Source organism: Erithacus rubecula (assembly GCF_903797595.1).
Source record: "Erithacus rubecula genome assembly, chromosome: 4".
Classification (NCBI taxonomy): Eukaryota; Metazoa; Chordata; class Aves; order Passeriformes; family Muscicapidae; genus Erithacus; species Erithacus rubecula.
Genome location: NC_136686.1, coordinates 50,467,493 through 50,484,697, shown reverse-complemented (window position 1 = coordinate 50,484,697; position 17,205 = coordinate 50,467,493). Strand labels below are relative to the sequence as shown.

At 35.8% G+C, this 17,205-nt stretch overlaps 1 protein-coding gene across 3 annotated transcripts in view; it reads right to left on the bottom strand.

The window, feature by feature from the left end:
• Positions 1-848: 848 nt before the first annotated feature.
• Positions 849-17,205, bottom strand: part of IL17REL (interleukin 17 receptor E like) — a 42,377-nt gene continuing 26,020 nt past the window's right edge. The window contains exons 6-17 of one of the 3 annotated variants that reach the window (XM_079305139.1): positions 15,729-15,773; positions 14,718-14,857; positions 14,239-14,310; positions 11,868-11,922; positions 11,034-11,197; positions 8,885-8,929; positions 8,126-8,183; positions 7,673-7,818; positions 5,140-5,199; positions 4,045-4,102; positions 2,497-2,551; positions 849-1,787 (exon numbers count right to left, since the gene is read on the bottom strand). In XM_079305139.1, coding sequence (XP_079161265.1) covers positions 1,760-1,787; positions 2,497-2,551; positions 4,045-4,102; positions 5,140-5,199; positions 7,673-7,818; positions 8,126-8,183; positions 8,885-8,929; positions 11,034-11,197; positions 11,868-11,922; positions 14,239-14,310; positions 14,718-14,857; positions 15,729-15,773 — 926 coding nt within the window. In that variant the 3' untranslated portion in view covers positions 849-1,759. Of the gene's footprint in view, positions 1,788-2,496; positions 2,552-4,044; positions 4,103-5,139; positions 5,200-7,672; positions 7,819-8,125; positions 8,184-8,884; positions 8,933-11,033; positions 11,198-11,867; positions 11,923-14,238; positions 14,311-14,717; positions 14,858-15,728; positions 15,774-17,205 lie in introns of all 3 variants that reach the window. The other 2 variants (XM_079305138.1, XM_079305140.1) reach the window with 2 other exon arrangements.

The following is a 17,205-nucleotide window of genomic DNA, read 5'->3' as shown; positions in this document are numbered from 1 at the left end:
CTCTCCACAGTAGCCATCAAGGGAGCTTAGACTACTATCTTTGGATGAACTCTTTACTTTCAGTTTAAGTGATGATTGCCATGTCATTCAAATTTTCCTGTAAAACAGGACCATGCTTGGTCATATTCTCTTTGGTATTTTAAGCACTTCAGCCAACAGGATATAATATACTACAAGAGAGTCAGTGTCTATGCAGCTGAAACAGGATTTCTCACTGAAAGCATAGAGCTTAGTGCAGCTGTTTTTCATTCAGGATCTCAGATGAGCTTGCCATTGGAGGTGGTGTTTTGCTTGAGCCTTAGATACATCTGTATCATTTTAATTCATTTTCAGACTGAGGATATATTCATAAAGTTAATCTTAAGATATCATGGCAATAAAAATCACTCTGTAGAAATCAGCCTTTCCTATAGGAAAGACTTTTCCACTGGAAGGAAGTGAATTGTATTGTACTGATGCTCTCTCAGCTGGCTGAGTGTCTTGTTTCTGGCTGCAGCCTGAAAGGTATTAGAGAAAAGCAGTAGTATCTGGATAGGTAGAGCTTCAACTTCACAGGCAAAGGAAGTAACTAACTGCTTTAGGAATGCTGCCCTGCCACTCTGCTTTTGGAGCTGCAGCACTGCTAGGAATGAGAATAGATCTAACAGATGTGCAGTCTAAACAATAAAGCTTTTATATCAAAGCAGTCAAGCAGAGCTTAACCTCTCCAGGATACCTCAAAAATTCCTGTGTTTCAATGCAGTGGACTAATCTCTTATACCATATTCAGTGAGTGTGTCAATGAATGTCTTGAAACAAAACAAAACAAACAAATTTTAAAACCCCACACATTCATATGGAAAATATTTTTTATTGATCAACTTCTGGTTTCAGACCCTTACTCCTCACCCATATTCCTGATCTCACATGATCAATTCCACATGGTTTCAGGATATATTTCCTATTAATCATCTTTTATTTGACTTTATTCCAATGTTACACAACAGGAAGGATGTTTGACAGGACTATTCAGTGAAATAAAAGCCAAATATTTTATAATCAGTACAGTGTGTAATATTATCCCAAACAATTGCATACAAATACTGATATAATGAAGAAAAATATTTCCATTATTTCCATTAAACTGTTTCCTTCTCGACCAGATTTCCAGAACACAGTTTTAAATAGCTATCAAACCAAAGACATGTACCACGTCAGACAAACAGGAAAATTATCTCCACGGCAAACACAAATGCAAACACAGAAAGCAGTTGTTAGATATACTTAAGAACATGGTCTGTCATAGTGAGATCATCAGAATGGCATGAGAAAATCAAGATGGGAAATAGCAAAGAATAATGTATCAAAGCTGAGAAAACTTCCTCCATTCTTCATTTCTCAAAAACTATTGCTTATGGTTTAAAAATGAAAGTTACAAACAAGAAAATCTGAAATACTTGTTCTGTAGGTACACAAAGTACTATGAAAGTATTCAAACATGTTTTTTATAAAATACTACTTTAGATGGGAAATGTGGACCTGATTTTTCTAAATGATTTAGGACGTCTTTTTTTTTTTAAATACTGGGAAATAAGGAGTCATAATCTGAATTTTTCATATTAGAGTAGGCTCAACTTGCTAAATTCTTCACTCATGAGAATAATCTCATAGGAATTGGAAACTACGATCATGAGAGATGACCAGTTAGACAAGATTTGCAAGTTGCATCAAAATACAATGTTGAGAAGATACTAAGGACCTTGAAAACATGTTGTTAAATTCAATTCAAGGACTGCACACTCTTCATCCTAGAAGAAAAACAGAAGAGGAAAGATTGTTGTGAGGTTATTTTCTCCAAAGCGTGAAAAAGTTCATTGCATTCATACACAGTGTAAAATAACAAATCTAACCACTTGTCTGCAGCTTGTGTACTTGACTGTCATAGTTCAAACAGTGTTTATATGAACAAATAAACAAAACCAGGACACTTTATTCTGAATGGCATGGGCTGCATTATTTACTGATTTTTCAATACCTGGGACAGGTGTTTTGTAAAGGACTGTGGCAGTAAGAATCAGCACTGGAATAACTGAGCAGGTGTCTAATCAGTGAGAGCACAGAGGGATCTGATCTGCTGCAAGCATCAGTAAGAAAGTATGGGACAGGTACTAATAATGTGAATATCATGCACAGCACATCTGGGTTTATTTCAGGGCTCTTGAAGGTTGTATTGTTCTTTCTCACTTCCACCAGTTGTCTCCCTTTCTCTTCATTTTGGCAGCAAGGCTGCTACCTCTGATTCCAGACTAAACTGCTAAAAGAGAAAGCAGGAGAAGAAAGAGCACAGAAGCAGGTAATGTCTTTAGTGGGGAGAGTTAACCTGATATTCCTTCTAGCTATATACAAAATTCATTCAGATATTCCTTCTGTGCCTGTAGCAAGGCCAGTGATATGGTTTCAAAATTAAAAACTCCATCCATTCCCACAGATGTTTTAAACTTTACTTTAGAGGGATACCTGTGTGTCATGGCCTTTGCTGGGTTTCCATCACTGTGTGACTGACCATGAAAACCTGAGGGAACAAGTTCAAATATAGGTTTCCATTTTGTTTGCATTATGATTCACATATTTATTCTCAGAGTAACTGATATGGGTTATTGTTTCATACAAAACACATAAGTTTCATATTTTACAGGTGAAATAATGTCTCAAAATGCTTGGCTTTATTAAATATAATCCAGAAAAGTGGTCAAAGGAAATAGAAAAATTAAAAAGAACACAAAGTTTTGCCTCCAAGTTAATTATATTAAATGCACATTTAAAAAAGAAACTACCACATTATTTTCCCATTTCCATTCTTTGTAGAGTAAACAAGACCAAGCCATTGTAATTCCCAAAGCACAGCTACTTATAGAAAAATGCAGTCCATTGTAGAATAATAAATTCTACATCCCAGAAAGCTTTTCTTGAAGCCTGGGTAAAGAGCCTTCCAGATGGTTAGACTTACTTTTTTATATGTTGTTATGTTTAGATGCTGTTATGACTGGAATCTTGTTTTTTAATAACATCATGAGTCTTCTGGACATTCTGACAGTGCTTGGTATCTTTAATAGTTACACTTAACATGAACACTTCTATTTTACAAAGATGTACACAGTATTTATTTTCACTATTTCACTATGCCATTACAAGATTATTTGACATTTGCTTTGACTTTGTATAAATCATATTGTCAGGCTTCCAAATCCAAAGTTGCAGTTAATTGACAGGTGTTTTTAGACAATAGGGAAAATCTGTCACAGGACTTACTATATTTGCAGTGAACTAGAAGGGGGTTTGGTTGGTTGGTTGCTTGCTTGCTTGCTTGGTTGTGTGTGTGAATTTGGAGAAGTGTTTTTGGCAATGCTCAGGTTGAGGCTTCTCTCAGCATGATTCCTTTTAGACTTTTTAGTTCTAAATTAGTCAATTCACTGCTGTGCTGCTCACCATAAACACCACAGCCTTAGTTTCCTCTGAACTTACTAACTTCTACAACAGCTTGCTTTCAGGGTTTGGAGATTTTAGAATATTCTGACTCCACAGTGTATCTGAGTGTGCCTCAGATCATAATAATAACAATATTCAGAAGCAAATTTCTGCTAGCTAGGAAGTGGAGAGAAATCCTGCTGTCCCATTTGCAGAGGTGAGGAAGTGACAGCAGGGCTGCAATGGCAGCAGTGTGTGCCTCTTGCCAAGGTGTGTTTTTAACTAATTACTTCATGTACTGACAGCAAGGTAAATAGAGGTGTGACACACAGAACCTGGCACAGGGTGGAAAATTCACCCAGGAAGCAGAGGCAGCAGCCAGCCACACAAGTTGCTCCAGCAGAGCTAATTAAAGTAGCTCATGAGGTAGATGAGTCCACTGCCCATAAAGGAATTTGAGCGTATCTAGCTCTCATGCACACATCTACATTCAGTCAGGTGAATCCCACCTCAGTTTCCCAGTGAAAACACACTTCACCTGAAATGTTCTCTTCTACAGAATCAAGACCCAATGCTGCTTTTGCTAACATGCCTACTTACCACAGTAAGTATCACAGATCTGCAGTGGAACTGAATAATCTACATCTGTTCTCCAGCCCTATTAAAAGAAAGAATTGAAGCTTATTGCCCCTTTCAGCAGAACTGTTAATAAGCACTTTTGTTGACAAAATGAGATTGTTTTATTAGTTTGCTCAAGTGACTGCATTTTAAATCTATTTTTAAATAAACACATGGAGTTTGCTAGTCTAGTGTATATTAGTGAGTTGCAATCACTTTTGGATGTCTAAATGATTGAGCTAATCATAATTTTTTTTGTTATTGTTGTCTGACAGATAATGTCTTATTTACAAAATAAATAATTTATGCAGGAAATTATCAGTCTTCCCACTGAGAAATTTCATTTCTCAGTCAGGAAAGAACTACTACTCTCATTACTCAGAAGGCCCTTGCCAATCTCACTTTCATCTTGCCTCTTTCATCCCAGCAGCAGAAAGTGAAGCTGAGAAGGGTCTTCTAGGGCAGCTACTGGAGCCTCAGAGCTGCACTCTCACTTTCATTTCTCTTTGTCTCAGAAAATTAACTCCAGAGAGGAATAAACCTATCAGCTTCAGGCTCATTTTCTATGAATAAAGTTTCTTAATAAACTTCACCTATAGAAATAGTGCACAGAAATGTCAGAAATAATTTTCTCAGTTCTACTTTCCTGAGTGCCATGCACTTTCTGTGCTGTTTACTGTATGCCTCACCTTTTTTAGTCAATGTCAATTTTTGAAAATTCATCTATTATTTACTTGGATCTTTTGGTAGCTTGGAGCTTTTTTTTGGAGCTTCCTTTACATGAAGGAACATGTAAAGACAGAATTAGCAATATCCTGATGATATCCTTTTATCTGCCACTGACAAAGGAGCAAGATGACAGAGAGCAACTTCTCAGTTAATTAATGTCACCTCAAAGAAAGGTAGTGGCAGCATATCAAGCTATAAATAATGCTCTTTGCTAAATCCATTTGCAGAATAAACAGATTTAGCTGGGAGGAGAAAGCAGTGAGAGTACCTGCTGGTTTGCTTGGCTTTTCAATTATTTGTTTATTAGGTATTTTTGCACAGGGTACATGGCAAAAGAAAGACACATACCTGAATGCAAATTGTTGACCCACACATTTCCCTTGACACAGTGATTGAAACAGAATCTCCCTAATGAACAAAAAAAAAAAAAAAAAAAAAAAAAAAAAAAGTTGAAAATCAGTATTTTTCATTCCCTGGAACAATGAAAACACACTGTGTCTCTGGAGCTCTTTGCTTTTGCTTCCAATAATGCTAATGTAGAAAATTAATGGAAGGTTATTTATTTTCAGAGATAACCCCAGATCTCAAAGACCATCAGCAGCTAGTGTGGTTTTGTCAAGCACAGTGTGGCAGCACAGAAAGAGGGCTAATGTTACTGCATTTTATGGAGCATCATAAGAAGGACACTCACCCTCACTGTTTGCTTCCTCCCACCATCTTCATTTCTTTTCCCTGGTGTATGAGCTGAAGGAATGACCCTGTCTTTGCAGTTCTTTTGGACTTCCCATCCCATTGTATGCAGAGAACAAGCTGAGCCTCAGGGTAAAATTGTCCTAAATGACTGGCTTGACATTTAATATTTGATTGATTATGGTTTGTCCTCAAAATAATGTTTATTACTCTACCAATAGCTATGAATCCCACACTACTCTCTTCAGCGTGGCAAACTCCTAAAGTAATCTGGAGGAAATTAGGTGAATATCTTTTTTTTCAAGAATGACTGAAGACAAATTAGTAGTTTGGGGATGAACATTGGTTGCTGGGAACACAGAATTAGGTCTTGATGAGAACTTTGTCTATACTGCTCATGGTGTTGGGATAGGAATTTATGCAACTTATGTGGAGCCCCATTCTGTCACAGCTTTCTACCACAGGGAAGAAAACAGCATTTTTAAAGGCATCAGTGCCTCCATGAAACACACTTGATTTATTGCTGCTCCACCATTACCCCTTTCACTTAGCAATCCACACAGGGAACCTTTAAAACCAGAAAGTATAAACTCTACAGATTTCATGTGAAATAGACCAGTTGAAGGGAAGTGGCACTGAAAGTTCCCTGAGTGTTGACAACTATTCTATGGTACAGATCTCCATCTCTGCCAGTAATGCAGCATTTTCCAGACAGCTTTTCCCATTAGGACAGGCTCTTGATATTACCACCAATGCCTGCCCTCTGTGGTCTGCATTAATTAGGATAGCTGTTTTTTCCCAGGCCTTTCCCCATGATTATTCAACTCTGGGATCTCCTAGAGGAACAAGTTATGCATGTCCTCAGACTGAGGTGAGTTGGAAAATTCTGCTTTTAACAGCTATGCTGCTACATTCAGCACCAAAGGTGCAATAATGATCTAAACTAATTCATTAGAAAATAAATTCAGCATGCAGTGTCCAGCCCATTATGTTTAAGAAATCCTTGTTCATAACTGCCTGGCCATCAGCAAAGCCCTAGTATGTGCACTCTTCTCACTAGAAGAATCACAAGTACCGGAAAAAGGCACAGTTGCATTCTGTCCCTGCATAGTGACAAATAAGTGCAGCTGGAATGTACCTTAAAGGGAGGACAGATGTAGGAGCTGTGCTTGTGCACAAACACATCCCCCTACAGCTGAGTGAGGTCAACAGGCACAGTCAGGAGTAACAATTCAAATCACAACATCTAGATTTCTCAAATTTGTCAAAATTCATCATATGCCATCTCCTGTACCTGGTCAGGGAAGCAGACAGCAGGAGCACATATTTAGCAGTGGACATGAGACTACTGAGGAGCTGGCTGCTGAACCAGAGGGATGTCTTTTAACATGGTGGTTCTAGTAGCTACTAGGAACTATCCTGCTAATATTCTTCTGTTTGAAAAATAATGCTGTGGCCATTCTTGTGTTCTCTGACCTCACTTTCCAGATGTGTCTCTCAGTAGATCACAGTTTAGGTCAAAAAGGTGACTGATAGGCAGGGTTAAAGGGCAAACCACAGTGCTGCTCTGAAAATGTGTAGACTAAGTTGCAAGAGAGGAATGAGGCCCTCATGGCTAGCTGCTGTCTGAAACTGAAATCTCACCCTCCCATAATCTTTGCACACTTTGTCCCCACTTTGTTGGAAGGAGTAGTTGTTTAGGCACACAGTCAGCTGGCTCAAAAACATAATTTGGCTGAAAATTAACCCTTTTTACGTGTTGAGTTTGTACTGGCAGCTGTAACATTTAGAGTTCATCATGGATTGATGCCTCAAGTCTTACATTTCATGATGTGTGATTTGCCAGGTCAGTTATATCAGTGACCCATATATGAAATATCAACAGTAACATTTGCTCTATACTTAATACAAATACCACACTACAAAAATTACAGTAAAAGAATATAAAGGTTCCACTCAATAGTCACATCCTTTGATGTGACTCATTTGACTTCAGGATCTTTCTTTATTTCTTGTTTCAGTGTGAGATCAGATTTAGAACTACATGCTTTTAAAATGTTCCAGTAATTGTTCCAATATGTTCATGGTTTATTAATGGATTCAAGCTGCAAAACAATATATGGAATAACAAATGAATGAAGTTAGGTATGTTTAAAAGTCTTAAAATGTTTAAGAAATAATATATACACACCACAGAGACTGAATGGTGCATCCCAAGAGATTCACATGAAGCCATCTGTGTCCTGTTACACACAAGCACTGAGAACTGTGCCTTGGTTTGGGATGTGAAGAAAACTTGTATTTGTTCTGCAACTGCAGCAGTCTTCATTTTCCAGGCTGATATTAGGGAAAAATACTTACTTTTAGATATACAAGGACCATACATTATATTCTAAAATCTATGCCTAAAATAAAAAAGTTTTGTATTTTTAAGTGCTATCAAATGATATGCAAGTAATTACTTTGATTCCTACAAGTTACTTTTTATACTGATGAACACTAGATCAAGCTGTCAAATCTCTTTGACTTAATTTATAATTTACAGTGTTGTGGACACTTCTCATCTAAAAGAGAGAGTTCATATCTAGTGATTTAAATATTTTCCACAATATAAGGTTATGCAATTTTAAAAATACATATTTACCTGGAAATTCTCCATGAGCAAATGGGCATTTAATCCAGGATCCTCGTTTGGTTGTAAACTGAAAGCAGAGAAATCTGTTAGGAAAACCAAATTTTCCATTTCAATCTGTGACAAAATATCCAACTAGTGATGATCAGGGCATTCCAGAAAATTGCAGAAGATTAATTCACAGCTTTTCTGCTTTATGGTATCTTCCAACCCTTGACTTCAATTAGATTCCCTAATTCTTCAGGTATTTATAGTCATGCATATTTTACAGAAATATCTGGTTCCACTGACTTGAAAGTAATCTGAAAGAAAACAATACTACACCTGTATTAGCCTTATTTGGCTTTTTTTTTCTCAACTACTCTAGTAAGAGATTCTCTATTAAATGTAGCATATTGATCATTTAAATTTTGAACATTTACTATGAAAAGCTTTATATGTTAAGTTTAGCACTTCAGAGTTCTTAAAAGTTTGCACTGACCAAAAATAGTTTTTCCTGCTTTTCTTAAACAGAAAAAAGAAAGGGAACAATCTGACCCATGTCCTATCTACCACTGCTGTTGCATTTCAAAACAATCACCATCTAATCTAATCTAATCTAATCTAATCTAATCTAATCTAATCTAATCTAACCTTTCCCTTTTCCTTCATTCTCAGTTCCTATTCATCAGAGCTATGAAACAGAATATTGGTCATAAAGAACATCAGTAGCTCATTTGTTTTAGAGACAGAAGGGCAGTTAATATGTGTTTTACAAAGAAATTCCTTTACCTTCATGCAGAGTCTTGGGTGAGTGTCCACACGAGAATATTTAACCTGCTGGAAGACAGAGCACTCAGCATTAGTAGTTTTATTAACTAGTTTCTCAAAATCTACTACTGAAAATTTTCGTGGTGTGATTACTGAGAAAGAAACTGGCTTGTTTACTTCATAAACATCCCACGGAGTTAATCACATTAAATGGTTACAAACAACTGCTGCTTTGGATTACTGAATAGTTTGCTTCTTTTTATCTGCAACATGTAGCCTTTTTTATGGTCAGCCTGACCCATCTGAGCTAAATTAATTGATTCTGTGGTGGCTTGGGCAAAATGTTGATTACACAGTCATCTTGTATCAACCCCTTTTTTGCCACTCATGAACAACTCACTTAAATATACATCCAAAACTATTCTACCATCAGTTGAGAAATCTTTCAATTTTCCATACCCGTATTTCAGAATAGTGAAACATAGGCTGAAGTTTAGAAATCCACTTAAGCAATCCACAAAATGTTGTTTTCTTGATTAACAACTGTTTACCCACCAAGGGCTTCACCACGAAAAGCCTTGTCTTCTATAAACAATTGCTACACATGTAAGTGATCCTACCTAAATAAACCCTGTTACTCAAGTGACTGAGCACAGTACACAGCTAAACACTTCCTTCCTGTAACTTCTTTTGAGAACATAACACTGTCCCAGGAGATAGTTCTGTAGGAGTTTACTCAGCATTGTCATTGACAGAGAAAGCCCCAGCCTCAGTAAAGAGGGGGGATGCAGCTTTTATGCCTAAATCAGTACATGTGCACAGTGTTAGATTTACAGGGCAGCTATCCCTGTTTCAGCATACTACAGCAATGGTTTTCAGGGTTACAGTACAATAAATGAACCAAATTCAAGATCAAACTTCTTAGAATTAATGAGGGGAAAAAAAAAGAGAATTCATTTTATCCAGAAATGTTGATGATCCTTGAGGGTCCTTCCAGCTCAGGTTACTCTGTGGTTCTATGAATAACATTAATGTTCAATCATCAAATGTAACCAGTAAATATAGAAAAACCCTCATACTCTCTAATAAATTTGGATTCTGGTAACAGATACAACCATTACCAGCCAGACCCCATTTTAGTTTTATTTTCTTTTTTTTTTCTTTTTCTCTCCTGCAAGCAATGAATTGTATTTGTTGCCAGCAGATGAATAATCCCACAGGGATCACTCACATCTAGAATTAAATTAATCTGGTTTCCAAGATCAAAGCTTTGTTGGAACTCATAAATGATGAATCTGAACAATCACTAAAGGCTTGGCCAGGAATTCCTAATGACAAAAACATTTGATAGTCTTGAGTCAGCCCTACCCTTTCCCCAAACATGTCATCAGAATAATAATATTAATCCAAAGGTTTCAGAATTAGTATCTTGTGTTTTATTTTATTTGCTTTTTCAATTGTTACTTTAAGATTACTGCTTTCTCTCCACAATCAGGAAAGCCTGAAACTTACTTTCCATGACGAAACAAATTCTAATGAACCTCAAAAACCTAGAGCATCCAGTATCAACAGACTTCATATTGAAGTGTTAATCCATTCAAGACATATGCATTTGAAAACCCTTCTCAACCTGAGAAAACAAGTCCTGGAAAAAACTAAGGGACACAATATTTCACTAACCATCATTTCAAGACATTGGACCAGGCTGAGGAAGGCACTTCAGAAAGATCTTAATTACAAAACAAATGCGTCCTACCAAAGTACTGTTATGTCTCAAGAAATATTTAAAGATATTTACTTTCATCTAATTTATATTTTTTGGTGTCTAAATATTAAATATCTAAATCTGATCAAATCACAATAGACTATTGTGACAGTAAAAAGAAGGTGGTGCCATCAGAGAGAAATCCCTCCAACCTATTATGCCTATCTACAGATGAGAAGGGTAGTCCCCTCAATGTGTATCTCCACTTTCTATTTCTTTAGTCAGTTACTATTTTGAATAAATAATGTGATTAATGTGCAAGAAAAGACTATGTGAATAGTTTTAAGTATCAGAGAAGAAGAGAGGAATTTGCAACTACTCTTATTCCAGAGTCTAGCTCTTCACATTATGCCTTTGGTGATGCCTTTCAATCTCACAGTTTGAATTAATCCACACAGCTCTTACTTTCTCAGGAGAATTTCTGAAAGTGTTCTCTATATCTTCACAATGGTCATTTGACCTGGTGAACCTGCATAGGTTAACTGTGACAAGGACAGGACAGGCTGGCTCCCAAGCAAGGGTTTGTGTCAATGGGTTATAAACAATATTGTCCCACAGCACCTGTGTATCTGTGCACAAAGAGAGAGGGAAAAAATTATTCAAAACATCCAGAGGGGAATCAACACATTTAATGAGTCTACACGTGCTTTAAATCAAAATCTTGGACTTAACACAATAAAACACTTTTTAGGCCATGCTTTTTTCTATTTCTCTGGTAAAAGATTTCCTTTCATATGTGTGTAAACAAGACAATTTCTTTTTCTGTTTTTCTGCTTTTCTGTTTATTTCTGAGCTGTCATCTCAAACCGATTTCTGACACTGCTGGAATATTTGTGTGAATAATTTCCTGTTAAAGATGGAACTCATATGTAGTTAACTGTCTCCTTTTTCAACTCCTTGCTCCCACCTCTAAGTTGGGTATTGGACACCTTCAGATGTCTCCTTGAAGTCCTCTTCTCACACAATTCTAAGCTGACCTTTTATTCCTTCTGGACAGTTTGCATGTCACTTAAGAAAATGTGGGAAATGACTAGAAGGTAACTGTTTATGTTGGCATAAACTTGGTGAGCTATTTGGTCTGAAAGTAAGTTATTTCATCTTCCCACAGTTAAACAAACCAATATGATGATTTCCTTGAAGTTTTGCAATACATGATTTTCACCGTAGATTAATTTAAATTGTGACATACTAATGGAGCTGCTGAAAGTCACTCCTATAGAGTAATCATGCAGTACTTGCCATTTTCAAAGGGGCAAAGCTGTATTCTCCTTGCATCTGGAAGTGCCAGCCAACCCTACAACCAAACAGTGGACATCAGTTAGAAGTTGTCAGATACATATGTTTTCAGCATTGCAGGTAGAATGTGACAGAAATTTTTCCCACCAAAGATAAGGATGCTATGTTTGCTAGAAAGCTTTGGAAGTCATTTTTAAAATAAGTTTTGAACTATTTTTTAATTTTGTTGTTCATCATTAGGGGCATTGAACTAAGGTGATCCCTTCTAACACTATACTCCTACTAGTTCTACACATATTTGGTTCATTTGCATTTAGAAAGTCTTCCAGATTGATTTTCATTAAGTTTCTTATAGTGTCATTACTTTCTAGGGGAATCAAAACATTCAATAATCATAACATAAGATCTCCTGACTTGGGCAATGCTAAAGGATCCATCCTTAAAATCTGAAGACAGACATTTAACCCAGTCTTCAAGTATATGTGCATGGCTGCAGCTATGCCCTATTTATATAGATTCATGTGCAAATGTTTCTGTTATTTGGAGTTGCCATCTGTTTGCTCAGCAATCCTATTGCAGAATTTTCTGTGTATACACTGAGAGGAATAAATTTTTTCTAGTGACCTCATATTTTCAGAGTGGAATGAAAAAATTCCCTAAGCTTGGACAAGACTGTGGTTCAGCTTCAGGTATATGATTTTAGGTCCCATAATGTACATATCTAGGTGTGACTAAAGTGCCTAAATTAATATCACAGTAGCCTTATGAAGTGCAGCCAGTGGAATCTACAGTGCAGTCCAGCACATCCCAAAAGAGCCATCATCTACCTTAGATCAGTTGAGCAACTAACTGGATTAATTAGATCTCCACTAACTTCAAGAGTCTGGACACCTAATTCAAATGTAGATATCTATATTTGGATATCTGCATTTAGATATCTTAATCTCAATATAAATCCAATCCCAAAATTCAGTGAGAAAACTAGGTTCACATAGTATCTTTCTATGTTATCAAGGTAAATTTTGTTTGAGACCTTTTAATCCTTGTATGAAAGACATTCCAAAATCTCACTTCTCAGGTTATGAGAAAAATCTGTTACTAACCTGAATATAGTAATGGAATTAAGATTATCCCCTTTCATTCTCACTGCAAGAATGACTTCTATTTGAAACATATCTTATTTTTCCTTATAAATGACCCTTCTGGTCTGTATTTACACAGCAAGCATATTTTCTCTTTGCATGTGTTTTATGAGGCTAATGGAAACATGGTCTTTGAATCTCCTTTGTGAAACAATCTCTTCATTCCCCAAACGCTGCAATTTTTTTATGTACATCTTCCTTTAGAATTATTCTTTCTTGAATATGGATACAGTAATTGCTTACAGTATTTAAAATATTTTCCTGTTAGCTTTGAATAATCCAAATCACTAGACTTGTTCAGTTTTACATCATGGAAGCAAGCTAGGTAATAACCCTGTGATCAACTATTTCACCCAGATCTTTTTTCTTCCACTGTTATTTCTATATGGGGACTCTCATCATACATCAAGAATAATTTTTATTACAGTAAATGCATGAACTTGCATTTCATACTTTACTTCATCATCCTTCAGTTATGCCATGTATGAAGATCTCTGGTCTCTTCCAATCCCCCTCACCCTCCTCTATTTTGATTGCACATCCCAACTGTGTTCCAGCAAATCCCATTACACATTTCTTCCTGCATTTTGTGCCCATGTCATTGATGAAAACATTTATATGAGAATGACTCTAAGTGTTGTGCTTAAATCACCTCCCTACCAGCACAGGCCCATCCAAGAGGAGTTACTGAGAGAGCCCTGCAGCCAGGTCTTATCTACCACTCAAATCTTGTTCTCACTCTCAGTTTCCTCAATTCCTGTCTTAGTTTCTCATGCAATACTATATCAAATGCTGCTGACCTTCAGTCAGATAAGTCTTTATTTTTATATATTTTATAATTTAAAATTTATAAATATAAAATATTTATAAAATATATAAATTTATATATATATTATATATTAAAAATTATTTATGAAATATATAAGATTTAAAATTTATATTTTATTTTTATATTTTTATTTCTAAAAAAACAGTCAAAATAATATTACACAACGCATTTAATAAATTATTGTAAATTTTATCCCATTTTCTTCTGATTGCCATGTTTTAATTAGCATTTCCTAAAAAGTCTCTTCCTTACATTTACGTAATCCTATGTTCAAAAAAAGCTTCAGTCAAAAACTTGGTCTAGAGCCCTTTTCTTCAGATTTTTCCTCCTTTCTTAGCACAATGCCTGAGAAAATTTATTTAATCAGAAACACAAATATATACCAAATTCCAAACTGTATTACCTCTATGCAAAGACAAGGGAGTAGCTGAGAATATTTCAGAGAAACGGATTTAAAAGATTCCTTTCCTTTTATCTGAAATGAAAACGAGAGTCATAAATCCGGAACAGTAAATGACTTTTAATAAAGCTAAAGGATAGATATAGATAGATGGGATAGATAGATAGATAGATAGATAGATAGATAGATAGATAGATAGATAGATAGATAGATAGATAGACAGACATATATATATTAGAGATAGATAGAGATAGAGATAGAGATAGAGATAGAGATAGAGATAGATAGAGATAGAGATAGAGATAGAGATAGAGATGATAGAGATAGAGATAGAGATAGAGATAGAGATAGAGATAGAGATAGAGATAAAGATAGAGATAGAGATAGAGATATGGCATTTCCTATAACTATTACCTTAATGAGCATTGCCACCTGCAAGGCACCCTCCAGCAGTTCCCCAAACCATCATGAGTTTAACTCACCACAGCAAATGCCCCAACATCTTCACAGGTGAACCATTTGTGGCACAGACGAACATAATAATCTTGATCTCGGGGAAAGTTGGATACATTCACTGTTATAATTTTCCTTGCCCTATCTAAATTATAATCTAACTTTCCAGCTGAAATAAAATAAAATAAAATAAAATAAAATATGAAGTTATTACATCTGTATCAGTTTCTTTACAGCTTTATTATATCTATTTTGTCTATTCATAAAAGGTACAGAATGTATTTCATAACTTGATAGAGATGAAACTCAACATTCAGAGATTCTTACCTAGAATGTTCAAAACTATTATTACTTTTATACCCTGATAATACTCATATTCTTTTTTACAAGATATAATTTTCATTCAACATTATTTAGCTTAGCACTTGTAATACTGAGAGGCTAAGACACCTACCAATTTTACCTCAACCTTAGTACCGGGGATCTTATGTACTTTATGTACAAATATTTGAAATATACACACAAATACTACTAGAAGGGCTGATTATCTCAAGATTGTAATTTTCTTACACAGAGAATATGTGCAACTGTGATAGAAAAATGCAATATGTGGAAGGAACATTTTTTATACATATATTCACAGGTATGCCAAAAGCATAATAGCAGTTTTGCAAATTAATTTCAATCTATTTATGAGGTCTGTCAATAGACAAAATATGAAACCAGCAATCCAAAGTGGATTAAAAGAATAGAAATCTACTTCCAAAAGTTTAGAAATCAAATAGACTATCAAAACCTTTACCTCCCATGCAGCATTTCCAATATAAATGTATTTCCAGAACATTAGTATGTACCATTTCAGTAGAAGTACACAGAAATACATTTCCAGAACATTGCCTATCAACTGCATAGTAATTATAAGTAGTAGGAGTAGTTGGAAATTTTTTTTTTCTTCCTGCTCTTTTAAGTATGGCAACATGGCATTGTATAGGTCACTGGAAATATCTCACAGGTCTAAGTTGCACAGAAGATCAGCTCACCTGAACAAGCTGGAATATATTTTCCCACATCACTGTTTCTGCAATCTGCAAAGTAGAAAGCAGAGTTTGTCTCCGTGCTGCTTTATTCATATAACTGTGTAAACAAACTGCCAAATTATCCAATAGATTCCCAACAGGAAACCTCTCTCATCCCTCTTTTTAAAAGATTAATACATTCATTTTAAGATAAAGAGAAAAAAAGATAAGTACTCTTCCCATACACAGGGATCATACCACAATATGCCCTAAGGATCTATCTCCCCAATCTGGGGTTTCTGCTGGGAAACCTCAGCAGCAGTTAAGGCTGCATTTGAGGATATAGCACCACACTTTACTCAGAACCTAACAATAATTTGAGTGATAATATTAATTTTGGTCACTTTTTCCTCGAAAAACAACTCCTGTTGTTTACCAGGCTCATTTCTCTGTTATGAATAATTCTGTATTTTTGCTGTTCTGACTCCAGTCTTGAAAGAAACAGCCTCTCTAACTCCTAGGGAGTTTACCAGGCTTAGAAGCCAGGCAACACTTTCAGAACATCTTATATTTTTATATCTAAAACTTAACTCTTAAGAACATTAAAACAACTTTTCACATGTTACTTTCACCTCTCCTTGCATAACACAGTATTGGAGAAGCACTTTACTCTAATTTTCCCACAGAGTTCTTTTTCACCAAGAAATATTTCCTATTTTCATTTGTTCACTCACCCTGGTAATGTATCTTAATACTGGGCTTCATAAAACCTTGTTTCCTTCCTTCTTTGTTCACAAAGTATTTACATACTTCAGTAGTGAATCAGGATTTATAAGGAAATTAAAGGCTTTTTAAGCACAAAAAGGCCTTGCTTGTACCAAAGTGTCAAACCTTATAGCAGGGATGACACTGTACCAAGGGCAAGAACCACCCACCCGTGGGCTCTGGAGATGGGAAGGACAATCCCATCAAAAAGGGGTCTCACTTCATTTTTTGCTTTTTCTTTCTTTGGCCACACTGTATCATGGTTGGACCACAGTCCTGAATCTATTTTTGTATGCATATGGCATAATTTGTAAAAAATGTGTGGGCACTTCACCCCAAAAACATGGGAAAATGCTACCTAATCTTTTCCAGTTACATGAAAACAAGCTATAGAACAGCTAGCTAATTAAAGTAAAAATAAATTTCTATAGACTTTCTTATTAAGCTTTCCTCAGCTTCTGAAACCACCCCTGGGCCACCCATGCAGTGAAGCAGAAACTCCATCTGAAGCACAGAGAGCAGGCAGAGAAGGAACACATGCCAATCACAAGGGGAACAGGGACAAATGCATAGTGTAAATTCAGTTTTCTACATATTTTTAAATATAAACTCTTAGTTTCATAGCAAATCAAGACCTTTACTTGCTAGCAAAAAAAAAAAATCACTGAAAAGTAAACTCAGACTGGTCCAGGCATATGTGATCTGCCATCAGTTAGGTCAGTATTTCCTAGAACCT